The following is a 21,281-nucleotide window of genomic DNA, read 5'->3' on the forward strand; positions in this document are numbered from 1 at the left end:
ACATTTTACCAATTTTTATGAATTTTTCTGTAATTCTTTGATAATTTTGGACCAAATGGACATCATATTTGATTGGCTAGTTTTTTTATCAAAAATTTGGGAAAAATCTGAAAAAAAAAAAATAAAAAGGAAACAAAAATTGACTGATATATTTACAAGTTGGATACGTTGAGTTTTTAGATATAGACGTATAAACTACATGTGAAAGGTTCACAAACCAAATATTTACAACTATTTCAAAAGAACCACTGAGGTATGTAATCTAACCAGGAAACCAGGAAATAGATTACTGTTTCTATGGTAAGCAATACCTTCAAACTATTATTTAAAAAATGTACACTGTGCATTTTTTGGAAGTCAATCAGTTTGGGTCTTTATTCGTCAAGATTTACATTGTCAAATTATTACATGTGGGTAACTCACATTTCTAGTTTAAAATTTGTTTCATAACCTGTGATACAAAAGAAGCTGAATACTCTTGTCTGGAACTTTTCTTAGTCTTAAGTTATCTATAAGTTTAGTATTTATAGGTGTGATAAACTGAACATTCTATAGATAAAGCTGTTATTCACGTCAGTCTGCAGTTATCTTTTATCTGAAAAATGGCAAATTAGTAATTATATAATCATGAACACTATTGTCTCAGGGTTGACTGACAGAACTTTAGAGAGGTGGTCAAAAATGGAAGAAGAAATCAGCTGAATAAAAACTACAAAAAAAATTGCTCAAATGTTATGCATGGGATGGTTAGACAAAAATGATACAGGGAATTTTTAAATTGAAAAGTCAGCATACTACATCTAATATCTGAAAGAAGTTGTCAAATTTTTTAGCACAACAGAATTTTCATAACAGCATTCTGACCCCCCTTTCATGATCCCCTATATGATGAGAGTATGACAAGAAATACTGTGTTTCATAACAATAGCAGATATTCATATATAAATTTAAGATCACATGTATGTCAGAGACTGTCATCCTTTCATACAATCATTATATATGGTAGAATTGCCATCGGGGAAAGTATGATTCAAAATTTATTTTTGGTTTCAAGTCAATTTTTTTTTATTTGAAGTAAGTTTTTCACTCAGGAATAATCACTTTTGTATCTTCATGCAGCAAATATGAAAATTGAAGTCTTTAACTGGTTTATTGATATGTTTCCATTAAATAGACTGACAGTAGGGTTGTACAAAAAGTTATGGATGTTGGACATTTAAAGACTCATACTTGATGGATTCTTCAATATTTTTCTTCTCTAAAAAATTATATCTTACTTTATAAAAAAATCATGATTTATGCCCAGACTACAACTCATCCATACTGCCAGCATGCCTGTAATGTCCAGTGTTATTGTTGACATTTGAATTCTAGTCCAGAATTCATGAGTTAACAATGACATTGCATTATCATACACACAATATAATTCATTATGTTTGTAATGGAAATACTGTATTTCAACATACTTAGGATAAAAGAATAATAAACACTACTTTCATTGAACAAATAATTGGAAAATGTTATTTAAAGCAACAATTCTAGTTCCTTTATAATTTGATTGCTCATAAATTGTGATCATATAGATATGAATATAGCTTGTTTGTAGTTATATGACCCATGTTATTTAAAGCTTATGAATATGCCATCTTTCATTCAAGGTCCTGTATTGTTAAGAATGATGACTCTTGTACCGTAGTACCATTTTCTTTAAGCAGCATATTATGTAATACCATTTAGTTTCCTTTCTTGTCAATATTGATCAACTCTTAAAACAGCACTGAATGAAAAATGCCTGTTTAACAACCCTTCGAGTGCCAAAGTCAATTTTGTCACCATTATATAATGCAGACAACTTTTTTCAGATTCAGACAATATTTTTTCAGATTTTTTCATAACTTTTTAGAAAAAACTGTAGCCAACAAAAAGTTGTGTCCCTTTAGTCCAAAATTATCAAAACAATTACAGAAAGATTCGTAAAAATTGGTGAAATGTTGCACTAACATTTTGGTGGGAAAAATTACAGCACTCAAAGGGCTACTGCATGCTCTTATCCCTTAGTCAGTCAATTGTTTTGAGATTTTTGCTAAAATTTTGATAAAAAAGTGTAGCCAATGAAATGTAATGTAAATTTTGTCAAAAATTATCAGAAAAAATTCCGAAAAATTCATGAAAATTAGTAAAATGTTGCACTAAAATTTTGGTGGGAAAAATTACAGCACTCAAAGCATTACATGTTTGACTTTCATTTGTCATTTGTGTTTAATAATTCCTAGGTAAAATATGTAAAGGTATAATGGGAAATAACAGGAAGTCTTGCGCATGCCTTTTAATACAGGATTTAGTGAGTCAGCTTTGATTAAGTTTTTTGTTTGTAGTGATGGATGAGGGAATTAGCTTTTTCACAGGAGGTAAAAAGTTCTTATTAATCAGACAAAGTATTTAATATAGCTTGATAGATTAATTTAGGGATTTTTGTGTGCAACAGGAAGTTTTGGAAATGCTTGTTCAATATTTAATATGTCAGGTTTGATTTTAGTTCCTTGAGATTTTTGAGATTAAAAGCTTTGTTGTGCCAACATGGCATGTGCAAGTAATATTACTTTTGTACAATGTCAGCACTATGTGATGTGAACTTCAAAACATGCACCAGGGTAGCTCAGTGACATGTTTCCCTTGAATTTTCATTGATGTCTGTTTGAAATGCCAAAGGTTAATGGTCATGCATCTATGCCATTCTGATTACCAGATAAATTTGTGGTAAATGATAGTTGGATCACAGTTGTACGATAGAGATGTTGGGTGTGGTATTTTATACATCGTATTGCGTGAGCAGAGTTTATGGGTGTGTCTGGCAAAGTCATAGTGGTACCTGTAGGTATACTATACTTGATGGGTGTGTAGTCCCTACTTGACTGTACAAAAGTCAAGACCAAAAGAAAGCCCTTCGAATTTGGTTCCATCTTTTTATCTTTACAGTAAACGATAACAAGTCAACTGTAACAAAGTGTGTTCACCTCTTCCGGGAAATCAAGTGTATTTCTGAAATATCTCCAGAATTGCATGTGAAAAGATATGAGTTACATAAGGCCAAAAAAAAGAAAGAAATGTTTCTGGTCAGGTCTTTCTTTAGAAAAATGGTGCGGTGACGCGCATTTTATTGTTTTTAATTTTTATTTTTTTTCCCCTCAAGGGAGGGAGGAGGGTCAGTTTTATAGTTTTATCAATATAGTCTTCATATACTGTTCATGCAGTCACTGATCATGCCCCCCAAAGAATTCTCTCTTTCTCTTCAGCCATTTTGGTTTGGTGTCAGTCACGGCCGCCGGCCACAAATAGAAAAAAAAAGGGGGACGCGCTGCTGTTCAAGTGACGCGCGCGCTGACCATAAACATTTCTTTTTTTTGGCCTTATAGTTATTTTATGAAGTAACTTTTATCATAATTTATTTGACACTGTGCTTGAGATGTTGGTATCATTGTAATATTTTTAGGTGTGAATTGTGCAGAAGACTATACCTGTATCATAAAGAATACAGGTCTTTCAGGTTGACCATTTACACTTGCACACACGTTTTCTTCTAAAGTATACACAGAGTTTGTTGATAAGCAAGACATGTCATGTATGTATTGGTGGCTTCTATTGACTAATTTGTAAACACAGGAAGTAATTTGAGGAGTGATACTGAAGATATTTGAGTGTCTGTGTTTATCTGTGTGTGTTTGTGTATGTGTATATGTGTGTTTAGGGACAGACCATTAGATCTAGTGGGGGTGGTCCCAATCAGATTCAATATTGTTTTTTTTACAATTGTAAATTTTTCAAAATTTTTTCCCAAGTGAGTCATGATGTGCTAATTTTTTTTCTAGGTAAAATGTCAGATTTATCTTTTTTTGCGTTCTGATTTTATTTTTTTTTATTTTGCACACTAGTCTGAAGATTTTCCCCCAAATTTTTGGCTTTGAAATTGCAAGTTTTTATTCTGTTTTGACCACCCCCTCCCAAGATCTAATGGTCCATCCTTAGAGGCATGTATTTAAGTTGAAATCCTACGAGCTGTAACTTTGATGAATTTTTCCAGTTTCTTGTTCTGCACCCCAAATCTTGTCAAAGTGTCTGGTGTTCACTCTGCCTGCACAGCTTGTATATGTGTGATGTGCAATGTTATTTTTGATGACTATATTCTAGGTTTGGCTGAAATTCATTTGTCAACAACAACATTGAATATATTGTACATGGTGTCTGGTGTTTGTAATAAAGCTAGTGCTTTGCATTGCAACATATTATACCAGAGAGTCAGCCAAACTGTGAAAATTTTACATCCTTGAGTGATATATTGCAAGTATGATGAGAAGATTTACATAGGCCAGTTAGAAATCAATACGCTTGCATAACCCGAGGGTTGTGACAGCAAACACACACACACCCACTCAATCATCATCAAGTATAAAGGATTCTGAACAATCTTCCCTGAAAGTAATCTCTAGCTAATTGAAGGCAAACATTTCATTCGTTTACAATAGCAGGGGCAAATATTGATCAATACCTGTATTATGCTGGATGTTGGAATATTATGTTGTCCTGTATGGTAATGTAATTAACCACTGACTGTGTACATATTGACCTATTAGAAACTTGTCATTACAAAAATTAAGTACAGACAGTCACAGTGCAAGAAAAACCCAAAGTTGAAACGTGACCTGTATTATATGCAAGGTGTTGTATGAAATAGTTAATCTTAACAGAGTCTAATTGTTGCCTTGGAAACAGGCGATAAAGTATCGTGTTGTATGGTAATTCTGGTATGCCAGCAATTTTCTCTTTGATTAAACTTTGTCAGAAATTGTTGTTCCGCTTCAGATTCAAGTAGATTATGGGATATGTGAAGTCCGGCTTCCAAAGATAATCTTCCAGGTGATGCATTAATGAGAGGCTTTGGGCAGAGGTTGTTTGGGATAAAGTTCAATTAAGGACTGTTTTGATAAGGTTTTGGGTTTGGTGTGTGTATTTTGTGCAGTTTTCCTGATGTTACAGACAATGTCAGTCAAGATGCATATCATTATTGACAGCTGCTTGCTAATCAGAGTTGAATATTCAATATTGGACATTTTAATACTGGTTTTAGGATAATAAATTGGCAGTTTTACACTCCCTCTCTTAACTTTATATAGCTTTTATTGAGAGTGAATATTGATTTCCATTTTAGAAAATGTCATTGGTACCATTGGAATAAATGTTCGTGACAGCACCTGCAAGACATTAAAAGGGTAAAATAGAAAATCAAAGATCTTTCACATCATTTGAATAATTTTCACAAAAATTGAAAATAGCTAGCTATCCATGATGGTATCAAACACTGCTAACAAACCAAAATATTTGCGATGGAAACTATAATGAAACGTTTTGTACAAAGTCATGAAATTGCAGTATCTGGAAAATCATTTTGTACACTTTTAAATCATTGCAATCACTGGCGATAATTTAATACAAGATTTATTGTGTAATACAATAACGCAGTGTTGCTGTTTTCATTACCGTAACGCAATAGGAATTTATCAACATCTCTAATTCTTTGAAGTTTGTATAATTTTGAGGATAATTTCGCATATGGTTCTACACCAGTTTAGACAGCAAAGAACACATATAAGTACCATTATATGTTCTCAATTTTGTAAAAATCCCTTAGCAGTCTGTTATAATAGTTTTACTGATTTTCATAGAAATTCTATAGGATTCCCGTGGGAAGAACTTTTACAAAGGGAAATAACATATTATTCCTTTCCCAGCGAAAAATTCATGAGGAAATTTAAAAAACTGAGCTGTATCATTTGATGTTTTAATGAATGCTAATCATATTTGAATTCATCCGAGTTTTCATTGATTCGAGTTTTCGTTGATCAACCCCTTTCGTTGATCAGTACTCTTCCAATTGCATCCCAAGTTGCAATGACAATGTGGTGTAGACCAGTCGATGGTAAAATGGAAGTAAATGGCATATGGTTAAATTTCAATGTTTTCTTTAGCTTGAGGAGTTGAAGTGCATATAAAGTGAATAAAAAAAGATGTAAAAGTTCTCTCAGGTACCGACATATCACAAGTCAATTACTCTTCTGGGTAATTTCTATTCTAATGCAAGCGCCTTTTAATGACACTTGAGTATTGGTTCCGGTGGGAAAATATCACAGTTCCACATTGTGGAATCCGTACTGACCCTAGATACTGACCAAATATCTGTAAGTGCTCTTTTATTGTGCTATTCACACTGACCTACATAAAACCATCTGGATGGTTGATTCCAAGTCACATAGAATTCTTTTGTTGCCATCATGTCTCACTCACATACACAGACATGATAATCCCTTTCCTTTTTGAGGTAGAATGTACTTCAGAGACAGATATTTGGACTCTGGAATTTTATAATGCTGTTTGGTCTACCGCGTGTAGGGGCTTATTTTGAAGCTCATGAAATAGGTGAAGTTGTCACTAGCCTATTTTGTGAAAAGTGACAAATATTTTTCCAAATGTATAAAAATGCAAAGGTGGAAGTCATTTTGAATTTTAAGATTCAGTAAATTTAACATGTTTTCCGTACTACCAAATTTTGCACAGTGACCCCCCCAATTTTAATTCTTGATTTGGTACTTTGGTTTAAAGTTTTCTTTTTGAAAGTTTGTGGAAAAGTTTAAGTCTTTCTTTTTTGAGGTACAATTTAGTGCTTCATAGTTTGGGAAATTTTGTTAAAACTTGCACACTGTGTTTAAAATTCAGTTCACCACAGTCGTCAGATCCAACAGTCCTTTCTGGTATTAATTCAATATTTTGTCAGTCTTTTTACCATTATTTTTCACCAGAGCTCATCAAAAGCTAGATTTATTTGGTCAAAAGAACATTTATCACAGAATAAAGAGTCTTCGTGCACCAAACGAGACATTATTTGACGTGACCATACAGGAGTTGATAGGAACAAAGGAATCAAATTTGCCATGTGTCACTGTTTTCATAGCGAAATGCCAATTCATGGCTCGCAATCAATTGTACCTGGGAGGAGTTGGGTTAAAGGTCGTATAAATCAGACGCCAAAGAATGTTTCGCATGTGGGATGCATGGTATTGCAATCGACCTTCGAACCCACTAATTTTTTGACATACCCACTTCATACGAGTAGATCGGTGCCTTGCCAAATTTGCAAAAACAGAAAATTCAGAGGTGTGGCTATTTAATTGAACATGTAAATAGGTCAGGGCAGTGTAATTAATCTCTTGATATACATACAGTATAGGCAGCTATGCTATACACATCCACTGGCAGTAACGTTATAATGCTGCGACTTCCTGCTAGAAGTACCTGGTCTCTATGATATTTCCTGAGTGTATGGATCGTGCACATACATACCGGTATTAGCCATCAATTTTGACTCCATTTACTGCGTTTTTCAATCAGACTCTAATGTACCGGTATTGTATGTTAGTTGCATTTCTAGAGTACCTGCAGTCAATGATATTCTAAGCTTTTATAGTTAAGGTAGTTCGCGCCCTGAAAGTGAAAGACTTAAACTTTCGCTCTAACTTTCCTTTAGGAATCTTTCAACTATTCTCTTTCAAAATCAAGAATAAAAATCGGGGGTCATTGTGCAAATTTTGGACCCAGGGAAACAAATAACTCAAGATTTACCAATATTTAAAATTCAAAATGGCCACCAACCCTGTGTTAACTCTGTGGAGAGAAATAATACTTTTGAATTTCGAAAAACTAAGCAGATGAAAAGTTTACTTACACCAAGAGCTTTAAAATGAGCCGCCACAAGTGGTCGATCAGAAAAGAATTGTAAAAGTTTGAGAGTCCAAATTAGTGTCCCCAAGGTGCATATAACCTTCTTCTGTCTATTGCTTGTATGTGAACTCCTAAAGGAATTCCGTGGTTTTGGCTTATTACCATCTTCAGAGTAGAGAATAAAGTATCTATGACAGAAAATGACAGGTACTACACGCATGGCAAAAAAGTGAGGGTATTTGATATACCAGCTCTGCACGGAACCACACCTTCTACTGTCCATTATTGCTGTAGTCACTCCCATGAAATGCCCTCAAAATTTGCTTTCTTAAAAGTAGAGAAACCCAGCTACCTATTTCCTTTCCTACTGTACATTTTCAAGTCAGGAATTATTGGACAGGCAATATGAAAACAATTATGTTTACTTTTTCTGTACGCTGTGAATTTTATTTAACACTCCTCTGATGAAAACACCATCATGAATATTGAGGAATATCTAAAACATGACAATTGTGAAAGTTACAGGTATCTTGTACGGACATTTACGGGCAGCATTTGCATTGGTAAAATAATTTATGAATAATTTTGGAATATAAAATTGAACAAAACATAAATACAAAGCCATAAATTAAACATTTCATTTTAGTTTTATGCAAACTATACCAAGTGCCCAAAATATGAAATTGACTGCAGCTAATTATTTGTCTACTTATTCTTTCAATAATTTGCATGGGTTTATGACAGTTCTAATTATTCCCACAAATAAATTTTACAACTGTGGCTTGTATGGCAGTTTAATTACAAAAGGTCGCAAAAGGTAAATGTTTTGAAAGTAAAGCAGTTTCAGTTTTATTAAGATTCTTAAATCTGAAAAACTTTTAATTTTCTTTCTATGCTATCATGGCAATTAAATGTGCACCTTTATGTCTATGTTTATGTTTGCCCAGGGATATACAACAATAGATCTATTTTTCTACATCCATGGTTTGAATTGCCAAAAGCTACAAAAGCTCATGACATTGTCAAACGGTCAACAGAAAATCTCTCATCTCAATACTTTTACCTTTGGTATAGATGTTATTATTCTAAAAACATGACCATCCAACCAAAACGATTTTATTTTCAATATTATTGAGAATGATTGATCTGATGTTGATTATTGACCTGATATTAATAGAAAACAATGTCAAGAGATTGGTACTTTTGAAACAGAACAAGAGGACTTTGACAGTATTTCTTACTTCATTGAACTTTTGAAGCTCTAGCCTGGATCTGTTGATTGACCAATGATGACCTCTTTCAGGGACGCCAATTACAATACTCATTCACCGTTGATTCTAATGGTAATGGTGTTTAATTTAAACATGTAATGAATTATTAGAGCAGCTATTCAATGGAAAGCTAATAATAACACCACATGATAGCTGTACACTAAGTAATATCTCAGTGACCTTTTCAGAATGCAACCACTGAACATCTAGCTCCTGTGCTCTCATTTTGTGCCCTATCATAAAACAAAACAATACCATGTTTTGTATCCTTGACGTACCAGTATGTGTTTACATTGACTTATTACATCACAAGCTCACCTTCTATCCTGTAACTCTTACAATAATCATTTCCCTAATTGTAAACAGGACATTCATAACTAAAATCAAAATAATCATGAAAAAAGAATACAGGTAGAAAAATGCACACACACACACACACACACACACACACACACACACACACACATATATATATATATATATATATATATATATATATATATATATATATATATATATATATATATGTGTGTGTGTTAATTTCAAGAATTATATGTATGTTGTTAATTTCAAGAATTTTCTATAGTAAACATATTATCATAAATATGTATGTATGTGTTTTTTTATATACAGTGTATGCTATTTTCAATAAATATGTCTCTGTATTCATAGCTATAATATAGATCTGATACATGTGTATGTGTTGTTCATATCTTTAAAAACATCCATGCACCCAAAATTCATTCCATAGCACTCGTGCTGTGTGTCGTGTCTGTTGCTTCCTTCTGAAAATGTTCATTGTGATGTACCAGTCATAACAGAAAGGTTATTGGAGGGCCATTCAAAAACACAGCTGGTTCGACCTACTATAATATTGTGAACATATAACCACAATTGTCCTCTTTGGTAAATGAAAGTTTGTAGCACGGTTACTGTAGCATTGCCAATGAGCTATCATACATGAATACAGTTGAACAATGGGACCAGTAAATCAGGTGTTGATGCTAGGTACACCCATTGAGCATTTCACAATAAAGGCATGCACTGGCACAACATCTGGCCCCCTCCACCCCAACATGACTCATCGTAACCAAGCCATTTCCCAGCCATAACGCCTGCATGAATTTCTCATACATGAAAAAATATACACCCACTTCCATAATACACAGTGCTTTTTATTCAAATAATGAGAAAGTTGTACATAATTTATTATTTCATTGCTGATTTGGGCCTGTAAAGTATAATCTTTTGGGGAATAATTGTTAGACCACTGTGATAAAAATCCTCATTCGTGCTATAATGATTATGTTTAATTATTCAGTAACCCAACAATGCAGTAATTTCTGTCTTCCTGGCGTTTTTATTCTCAACCCATCCGGTCACTCTAATTTGTCCATTAATCCACTATTCTGACAGGACCTACAACAACGACACAATATGTTTCATCATGATGCCAAATATTGTTTTATAGACCTCATTGCCTTATAAATGCCAGCAGGTTTGCAAGCTGGAGCATTGCATCATTTCCTTCATATACTTTAATTTAGCTATAGAATCATCATTGCCACCACACACACACACGTATCTTATATGACAATTTCTAATCAACTTGCACTTTTTTCCATTGAATTAAAACACCATATTTAGCCCATTGATTACCTTGCATGCCAGAAATTTCCATTGCAATAATGAATTGCTTTTTACTTGAGTGCTTGAAAATTCTACAGAAACATCTACGTGTCTCCAATCTTTGCTAGATAACATTGGCAACAGTAGCAAAACTCTGAAGTCATAATTTTATGGGCAATATGAAATCAGTTCTACACTACAGTTAGATCAACATGATTGTTTAATGAATCAATTTATTAAAAAATATTTTACATTTTAGATGTCAAGTTTTAACTGAAGTATTTAAAACAAAATGGTTATAAGTTAATTATTATTTCTGGCTATACAGTTGATCCAATTCAGCACTCAAAATAGATGTCTTCCATGAGAAAATCTCAAAGCCTGCCAGCTCCTTATAGTATAGAGATACATCCATAGAGTACATTCATTATGTATGTGGTAGATAGATGCACCTAATCCTTTAGGATCTATATCCCATAATGATGTATCAGTACTGGGTATGCTCATCCGATACTTCCTGTCCTTCCAATTTACTCATAATACCACTGTACATGTTTTCATGGCAGATTAACTTAATCTCCCTCTAAGAGCTTCACAGATTACGTCAGTATGACCATACGTTTTGTGACAGATGTTTTTCATTGATGTCATTTTTACCCACCGAGCAATACCACTCAATGTATAATTCAACAATGTAGACCTACAGTATTATTAGAAATTCATATTCTTTGCATAATAGTTTTCTCAATCTCTACAAACACTGCAAGTATCTTGGTGACTTTAGGGTGACCAGTTAAAGATTTAAAATATTTGTCGATTCAAAAATTTACATATGTTATTCTATGCATTGGTCACTCTATCAAGGCACTTTAAGCAAGATTGATTATAATTTTTACCTTCAAAAAGATAATACTTGCACATCAATTATATTTTTTGCGTATTATGTTGCCTTTCTTTTTTATGAATATTAAGCAACTAATAATCAAGAAAAATGTTCATTTAACAGGGTGCAGCTGTTTGTCAGTATGAATATTTTCTTTGTATGTAGCCACGGTGCTATGTTACATTTGCAGACAGGTTAAAGGGAGGCAATCATCAGAACTGCACATGTGCAACTTTCTTGTTTACAAACAATGTATTTCATGCACTGTATGGATGCATCATGTCAACATAACTGCAACATTTAAATTTTACGATGTACATTATGACAGACATGTTTTACTTTCATCAATCGCCAATGTACCTTGGATGCAGTATTTACATTGGTCGTAGGGGGCCCTAGCGACTTTTGTTTGAGCGCAGTTCCGACGACTGCCTCCCTTTAATATAGGCAACTGTGGTTTGTCCTCAGAACACCTAGATATACCGGTACCTTTAATACCAGAATACACTCCTGATGTCCCTGTGTAACTTTTTTCAATAGAAATAACAGTTAACCCAAAATAATAATTAAGTAGCTTTTTGAAAAAGTTATTTTGATAACTAAATTATTGAAGCATTCGCGTTATGCCAACAAATCAGGTTTTCACAGGGATGTCTTTTTGCTGCTCAACAGTCCAGTATGCTTTCAACTGGCAGAATCTGTCTTTTACCTGCATAATAATTGCTCACCCTGAAATAAAAAAATCTTGTAACAACTATGAAATCAAAAAATAAATTCCTTTTCAACATGTTATTTTATCAACATGTTATGTATGGATACAACCTAGCCAATATGGGTGACTTTTATATAAGTTTGATTTGAATTTATTAATTTAATAATTTCTCATCATGAAATGCATAACAGAATTTTAAGAAAATCGTTAGTTTCATTACCGGCTGCTGAAAATCAAATCATGTTTTATTTACGGGAAAGACTGTTGCTATAGTAACCTGCCAATCTTCTGAATGCAAATTGACAGTGACTGTGAATAATTTTAAAATGATTTCTTCATTTTAGCTGTCAGAACCAGATACCTGTAAAGTGATAGTATTCCAAGGAATTCATTTGATGTACCAGCGCTTAGTGTCTGCAAGATTTACCTTGGAGAGAATCCCTTTTGTTGTAACAGCGTATGGTATATTCAATTGATGTGCTATATTGTTGTTTTCCTGTTAACCTGGATATGATTTTCCGTTTGAAATTAAAATCCAGGGTTCCTGTTTGTCTCTTCGGTGAAGAGGGATTTTTTGCCGTTGACTGCATCATGCAATTCACTTTTTGTCATCAAAGTGCACAACTGTCTTGAGTGTATGTATCCATCTATACCTATACTGATTCCTCTTACTTACTATTTCCTTCTGTATTGAGTACTGTATGACCAAAATAGGAAAAGCTTTTGTTTCACATTCTCATGGATTTTAATGTAGACTATGGCAATCACCTCAGGGAAACTTTTACCTCCACATGCACTTAAAAATAGTATAGGCTTGCTGCATGCAACATAAAATAACTGTTTTGTGTATTTTTGTCAATCTAATAAATAAAAAAACACACATTCCTCGCCTCTGTTTTTACCAAAGACCTGCAGAGCTTTGAACAAAAATATGAACTCGGGCATCTGAAAGAGTTGTCAGTTCAGCATATGAGTTGATATTATACTGTGGTGCCAGTAGCTCAGTTTACAGGCTTACATTTCAAATAAGGATTAAGTTCAGTAAATTGCTGTATGGCTTTCTGTTGGCAGTTCATTACCGCAAGGCCATTAGAACTAATATTACAAGATTATGTGATTTTATCGTCATTGCTGTATTTCCATAGCAACCAAGGCAATCAAGACCAATTTTTCTTCCATTTTTAGACCACCTCTATGAAGTGTATCACGATTTCATGAAATATTAAGACAGTGACTTCTTTGGATTGATTGCATAAATCTGCACTTTCAGAGACTGTTTATGCCAAATTAATCTGTAGCTTATGTTTACGTGGTCTGTGGATCTAATGCATAGGCTATGCTAATGAGACCCAATTTATAAATTGAATCCGCTACCTTGCTATTAGAATCACAACAACATTGGTATGATATTTCCATCTGCACTTTTCCAGAACTTGAAGTTACCTGAAATGAATAAATAAAGAAATAAGTGAATCAATCAATCAATCAATTATTAATTGATCTATCAGGTCATTGTTGGGTACTTTTTAACAATTTTATCGAAATTAAATTTTTCCATGTATGGAGTTTTGAGTCTATCGAGAAGCGTGTGGTAGGATCTTATTCTAAGAAATGCAGACTGAATGTATATTATATCTGTGTACTTAATCGCCGATACCACATGTTATATTTGGGCATTCATTTGTCTTGGAGCTCATAATACAACACATGGACTTTCGACCTTAATAAGAAAAGTTTTACATCACATCTGCTGGCCAACGTAGCTATTCTAATAAACTTTTCTCTGTAAAAATTAAGAGTTTGTACACAAACCATAAAGTCCAGAATTATACCAGCTTTGAAACAGCTGTGCTCAGTGAATACCGCTAGTTTTCAATCGGGTTCGAACCCACAACATACGGCATCAGTGGCCTAGTTTTGTACAATATGTTACAGAATGTATATTGTCGTTTCGATCCATACATGTAACTAAAACTTTCATGCGGAATGTATAGTTACTGATAATTTACGTCCTGATCATGCACACACTGAGACTGGCAGCCATCATGGCATCTGCAGCCACTGTCCCATATCCATTTACTAAGCATTTAAATTGTGATGAACAAGATACATGTACAAGCATGCATTCATCATGACGTTGATATACCGGTACATGTACTATTAATGACCTAGTGTCCTATCCAAACATGGACAAAATACAGTTTTATCTCTGCAAATGATAACTGTCTGTGAAGACATCTACCTTTCCTCAAGGTCCCTCCACAAAGGACCATGCTCTCCTTGAAGAAATATCATGTTACAAATTACGCTTTTATGCTTTTCACAACTGTCATGCATCACATACAGCTTATCACTTTATTGGAAATTTCACAGTAGTGCTCCCACATTTTCTCATGGGCATCCACCCATGTGAGATACATGTATATTTACTTTACATGCAGTTGAGCATACCCATACTTACTGGTACATACATTCATACATACATGTATATACAGAGACAGACATGAGATAAAGGGAAATACATACCGACATACAGACTTACACACTCACTAAGTTCCCTTCAAGTATTAATCCCTCCTGAGATTTCATCAACAGCGTTTCTTTTCAAAGCTGTTACTTACGTTATTTGATCCTAATCCTAGTCTAATCCGAGTCTATTGTAAAGTCCTTGTTCACTAAATGTTCCGCCAGTCCATTCTATGCCAGAGCTAATGGGAGATTTAGAGTAACCATGGCAACATTTATTTAATGTGGTAATCTTGTCATCATCCCCAATTGATATTGTATTTGCATATGTCACCGCTATGAAATAAACTTTCTATAGAATATTTGCAGATTCTCCGAGCCAGGGAGTTATATTTTCTGAAATCAGTTATTTCAGAAAAATCCATGGATGATGCTTTTCATTATCAAGAGAAAATAAAATTTGATGACAGAGGTGTCTTCGTAGATTTTCCACTACAAATTTAAAAATCCTTCAATGATGGATTTTGACATCAACCTTCAAAGCATCTGGGCAAAAACATCATGGAGATTAATTCCCTCTCATGGGATGGTTGAAAGCCGATTAGTAGTAGGAGAATTCCATGAAAGATAATGGTTTATGTCCAATTTAGAATTTGAAATGATGGCTTACGTTCGATTTAGAGTTCTATTGCAGAGTCAAACAGTGAAGCATTGAACAGTGTTTTTTGATTGACTACAATTAAGTGAAGAAATGCGGGAATTATTTGCTGTAATTTTCAACCATAGAAGTTTCTTCTGTCTATGTCACAATTTGCTGTAAATGGGACAGATGCCATAAATTTGTGACATACTGTACTTTGTGACATACCATAGCTTGTGACATATTGTCTTCTGTGACATACCATACTCTGTGACATGCTGTCATAATATACTCTGTCACATACACTCAGGGAAATACCCTACTCTGTCACATACCCTACTCTGTCACATACCCTACTCTGTCTCATACCATACTCTATGGCACACCATTCTCTGTCACATTCCATACTCTGTGACATGCCGTACTCTGTGACATGCTGTACTCTGTGACGCGCCATACCTTTTGTGACACGCCGCACTCTGTGACATGCTGTACTCTGTGACGCGCCATACCTTTTGTGACACGCCGCACTCTGTGACATGCTGTGACATCGTAGTTCAGGTTTTATCAATATAGAGCCAGTTATATTTACAGTAGCTGTACAATTTGTAAAAAATTGGAAAGCTGGAAACAGCAATTCAGCAAGATATCGTAAGTTTTTTGCTCACATTTGGTGTACCAATTGTGAGGTTATCGTATAAGCTGAATCAGTTCATTTGCATCTGATTTGCATGTCTGTATGTCTGTATATTTGTGGGTATGTGCGGATGTATGTCCGTCACACACAAAGGCTCCCATACCGCCAAAGCTACCATATCAGTATTTGGTGTACAGGTAGATGCAGGGGTTGAGATGTGAATTTGTTCAAATGAACACATCAGTGTCAAAAATGTGCAAATGAGGTAAGAAAAAGTGAAATCCTGCAAATGGGCAGGAGGCATACCTGCCAGTGAGAAACAGGCAAACTCCACTGATCTTGACTCATTTCCTGTCATTGTTTATGAGCTGTTACATATCAACAGACCAGCTGCAACCATAGACAGTAGATGGGGGAAGACCGTTTATACTAAACTAAGAGGGGCTTGTTTCTGCTATGCATGTTGCTAAAGTTGACCTCCAGTACCTAAAGTTAGACCTTAATTACTTTTGTCATTCTTGTTTTTCTGGTTTAAATATTTCTTGTTGTTTTTCTGGTTGTACTGTGCAGAATCATTGCCATAACATCAACGTAGAATTTTCCTCCACTGAACAGATAGAAACAACATTTATTGTTGATCTTTGGTACCCATACTGATACGGTACCAATTCTGATCAAATTTGAGCGACACCGTATAATTGCGGTATTTTTTCAACTTTGGATCAACAAAAACACTTTCAAGGCTTGGCCTTGTGACATACACGTACATCAGTTTCAACAAAGAAAAGAATAATCGTTGAGATGCAATATCAGCAATACTCGAGAAAATTCCGAAGGTTATTGCTCAACACTGCATGTACCTTTAATACAGTACTTTAATCAAGAAGATGTGTTTATTAGTAATTGCTGCTGTGATGAAATTGAACTATAACATAAATGCATGGCTGCATGAATAAAAAATGAAGAGTTCAGTTCAGACGTAAACAAAGTTGGATGTACAGAACAGGAAATTGCTATTTATTTATTAATCAGAGAGTCTTTTTCAACAAAAACCGACTCCCATCAAAAATTCAGTTTGACATTTCCGGTATGTTTTTAGCAAGATAATAAAACATGTACAGAAGGGACTGTAACTAAGTGATGCCTACATTATGAATGTTTTCATGAGCATAATTTTTTTGTAAGAATTTGTTATAGAGCATGTGTCCTTTTTTGCCTAACACATTTTTCCCCCATTTTTAAAGAAGCTAATTTTGTCGTAGACATTTAAACTGTTCAAGGTCTTTCTTGCATTGCTGTCATTAATTTGATAGGCAACCTTTTATTTCTCATGCATCCTGTTAGTATGACATTGTTGCTTTCTTCAATGATTTTGCTTGATCTGTACGTGATCAGTTAGCTGTGGGATGTGTTAGTCTAGCATTTCATCCAAGGCACAAGTATAGTTTGATTTTTTTAAATGTAAAGTACAATCTTAGAGATTTGAGGAATCATCAAAATATTGGATATTGACTTTAACACCTTTGAGCACTGTAATTTTTTTCCCGCCAAAATTTTAGTGGAACATTTTACCAATTTTTATTAATTTTTCTATAATTTTTTGATAATTTTGGACCAAATGGCCATCACATTTCAATGGCTACAGTTTTTTCTCAAAATTTTGGGCAAAAATCTGAGAAAAATTGACTGGGGTTTATTTTATAAAGGGGACACTCAAAGGGTGAAAATGGAGGTCATGACCAGATGGTTAAACAGTGAAGTGTTCATCTACTGTCAAAGCAAATAAAAAGAAAGAATCATAGTTAATTCCATGACCTCTTGTGCTAAAAGTAGATAGAAACCATGTCACAAAGCTTCTAAGGAAATTTACAAGATTATTACGCTCAGTATATAAACATTGATTAATGTGGCCTTGTCCGCATTACAAACTTTCCCTCTGCATCTGTTTAATACAGCAATATCATTCAGTCTTTTGAAAACTTGATTTGTTTGGCGTTACTATTACATGCTTCACATATCAAATGTATCGCGCCCGGTAGGATTCAATGGTAATTTCTTGATGACGTAGCGGGTGAGCACAGTCATCATTCTACTCAAAGTGAACCAGGACGATTTTCAACTTGACAACTTCAGCAATTAAAAATGATCAAATTACACGTTTTACAGAGGAAACTTTTTATAAAATTTTGCGTAAAAAGTCTGAATCGAATAACAGTGATATAAATATATCAATCCGCCATGTAATGATGAAAATCGTTCTATTTTCGACAGAAATGAATTATATGACTGTCTTTAGCAAATAAAGCCAAACATTTTGAGTGAAAACTATGTAAGAGAGGCATGTAATTAAAACATTATAGCCGAAACAAGGGACTATTTAACCTCAAGGCAGACCATTTGCCTGATATCAGGAGGTCAAATGGTCACCTACCCTCGGGCACATAGTCCCATGTTTGCCAATGGAGTTATAATATATATTATATTATACCTTTTTCAATACCAGTGAATTTTGTGATGTCATACCCTCAGATTATTACTGATTATGTATCTGATTATCCAGCATTGTGGCCTAAGATGTTTTCTACATCTGCAAATTCACTCACATCACCCAAACTATAAGATAATAGCAATAATGTACCCCCTCCCGGCCCATAATTGACTCAAGCCAACTTTGCACTCCATAATGAACCCGGCTCCACCTCGTACATTATGGAGTGCAAAGTTTGCTTTCGTCCATTATATGAGCCAGAAGGGGGGATGTTATTGCTTAAATAATGCACTGTCTTCTCATTTTCTAAGTTATTGATGTGGATTTCATATAAATATCATACAATTTGAGTGTCCAAGTACCTTTATGGATTCATAAATTTTTAATCATCAATAAATTCCTGCTCAATGTCATTATAATTTGTGAGTAATTCTATGCATGATCCAGGTCTTGCCTTCGGTGATAGAAGCCTTAGATAGTGATTAAGAAATTACCATCATCACGTAGATCACACCAATTTTTGGGAGGCAGTGTACGCTCAAAGTTTTTATACTTTTTTCAGAAATTATTTTGAAAAGTTAACGCAGATGTAATTTTCTACAATCCAAATGTTGTTTTGTTACAAATTGAACTGTCAGTTGTGTTTGAACAAGATGTGTGAATTGATAACTGTCACCTGTCAACAGCATAATAATTGCATTTTTCAACAAATTTCTTACCTTGTGATCTTTTGGCGAACATTAAGATTGTATAGATTTCCAGTGCAGATGCTTTAGAGCCAGCTCTGCATAAACTCAGAAGAGAAATTCTCATTGTGATTATTTCATTCTGCATGAGGTACAAAATAATCAGAGCATTACTTCTGACAAATTTGACAAATTTTTCAGAAATAATCATCAATTTTTCCGTCCACCCTGAGTGATCAGCTTATATTCTCTGAGATATTTGTCAGATTCAATAATTGACGTCGTTTTCTTTCTGCCTGCTGATTTCTTGCATTGTTTCCATGGTGATGTCAATTTCCCACATGTCAAATCAATTTTGCTGGCCCTGATACGAAAGGGTTCTTGGTCTTCATAATGGGACAAGATGCACAAAGGATTACTTGCCTGAATGCTAAAGGTGTCACATTGTTGAAAAGATTGTGTTAAGAACTTCTGTAAATCACCCGAGTCTTGGGGAAAGCGCTTGCCAAATAGGCATTTGTTTGTTTCCATGGCGACCGCTTGAGGTATGTTGGCAGTACCTTGTAGATTTGTAAGTCTTTACCTCAACATATTTCAATATTCTAAATCCAATGTTATGATAGGCCAGCCTTGACATTGAAACTGCATCATGTGATCACCATATGATAATTTTGCCACTCTAATTGGCCAACCCTAATGTGAGTGTCTTGTCATGTGACCATCACTATTAGTGATTACTATCTTGTATGTTCATTGCAGACACATCAAATCTAGCGAGATGAAGCTTAAGTTGTTAGAGCTGTACGACTCACTGGAGGATCCCTCCGGAAATGGGAACTGATAGAATCCATCGGAGAAGGCACCTACGGAGAAGTCTTCAAAGCGAAAAACAAAGAGACCGGAGATTTGGCAGCGGCAAAGGGTAAGTTATCCGATTCCTAGTGAGGCAGGATCAACCTTAAGGCTTTTCAATCAGAGGTTGTGTGCAATAGTGTAGAAATGGTGCTAGTAGGAAAACACAATGTGGTGCAAATGTTGAAATATTTCTGGCTCATCAATACCGCCATAGGCTTTAACCCTAGGAGTGCTGAAGTCAATTTTTGTTGCCTGTATAAAATACCCAGTCAAATTTTTTCAGCATTTTGCCGAATTAGGATTGAAAAAACTGTAGCCAATGAAATGTAATGTCCATTTGGTCCAAAATTATCAAAAAATTACTGAAAAATTCATAAAAACAGCTAAAATGTTGTAGTAAAATTTTGATGGGAAAAGTTACAGCACTCAAAGGGTTATACCATGTTGTATGCTACATGTAGGAACTTTACGGTTAACAAAAATAAGAAGCTATTTCAAGATCCATTCCCCATGGTGATTATAAATTTTTAAATTCCATCATCTGTAGAAATTAACCCTCTCTGTATTTCAACCACATTAAGTGTGTCCTTGACTGAACTATGACGATTCAAATCATCATAAACCAGTTAATTCAGCTTTCATTATCGTAAAAGCATACTGAACTACTGAATAGCCATGAATCTAATTTCTCTAAGTTTTAATCATCGTTCAAGCTTCTCAACTTACTGGACAAGTACATTTGTTAATCAAATTTGATCAAAATAAAAAATCCCACCGTAGAAATATTTCTCAAAATTCTTTGTTTTCATTTATTATGATGACAAATTTATAACCTTTTGGCAACAAGAATATTTTTATGATTTTTGGTTGAATTTGAGATGTCATCTATGTTGTTTGGCATACCAACCATGCTATGGTGTTAGTTTATAAAGCAGTGCGCAACCCTGTTTATCTACTGGTATGATTTAGAATTTAATTTTGAAAAATTAATGCGCATGAATTTTTTGTATATATTTCATCATTCTGTTTCTATACAGGGTATGAACACAGCTTTGCAATCAGCTGTTTCACTGTATTTCATTGTGCCCGAACACAGAACAACATCTAACTTTTTACATTAATCCAAAACGATGCTAGGAGAAAGTAGAGTTACGTCTTTAGTGGTAATGAAATCTTGTCCTATGGCAACAATGTTCTTTTTTAAATCTGTAATTTTATGAGTCCTTGCCCACTAATTCAGTTGGAGT

At 34.3% G+C, this 21,281-nt stretch overlaps 1 protein-coding gene across 1 annotated transcript in view; it reads left to right on the forward strand.

Annotated features, from left to right (window-relative positions):
* Nucleotides 1-19,942: 19,942 nt before the first annotated feature.
* LOC139143687 (myosin-IIIb-like) overlaps nucleotides 19,943-21,281 on the forward strand; it is a 46,070-nt gene continuing 44,731 nt past the window's right edge. The window contains 2 exon segments of the mRNA XM_070714205.1: nucleotides 19,943-20,003; nucleotides 20,006-20,101. Coding sequence (XP_070570306.1) covers nucleotides 19,958-20,003; nucleotides 20,006-20,101 — 142 coding nt within the window. The 5' untranslated portion in view covers nucleotides 19,943-19,957.

The sequence above is a fragment of the Ptychodera flava genome, chromosome 11 (genome assembly GCF_041260155.1).
Source record: "Ptychodera flava strain L36383 chromosome 11, AS_Pfla_20210202, whole genome shotgun sequence".
Taxonomy (NCBI): Eukaryota; Metazoa; Hemichordata; class Enteropneusta; family Ptychoderidae; genus Ptychodera; species Ptychodera flava.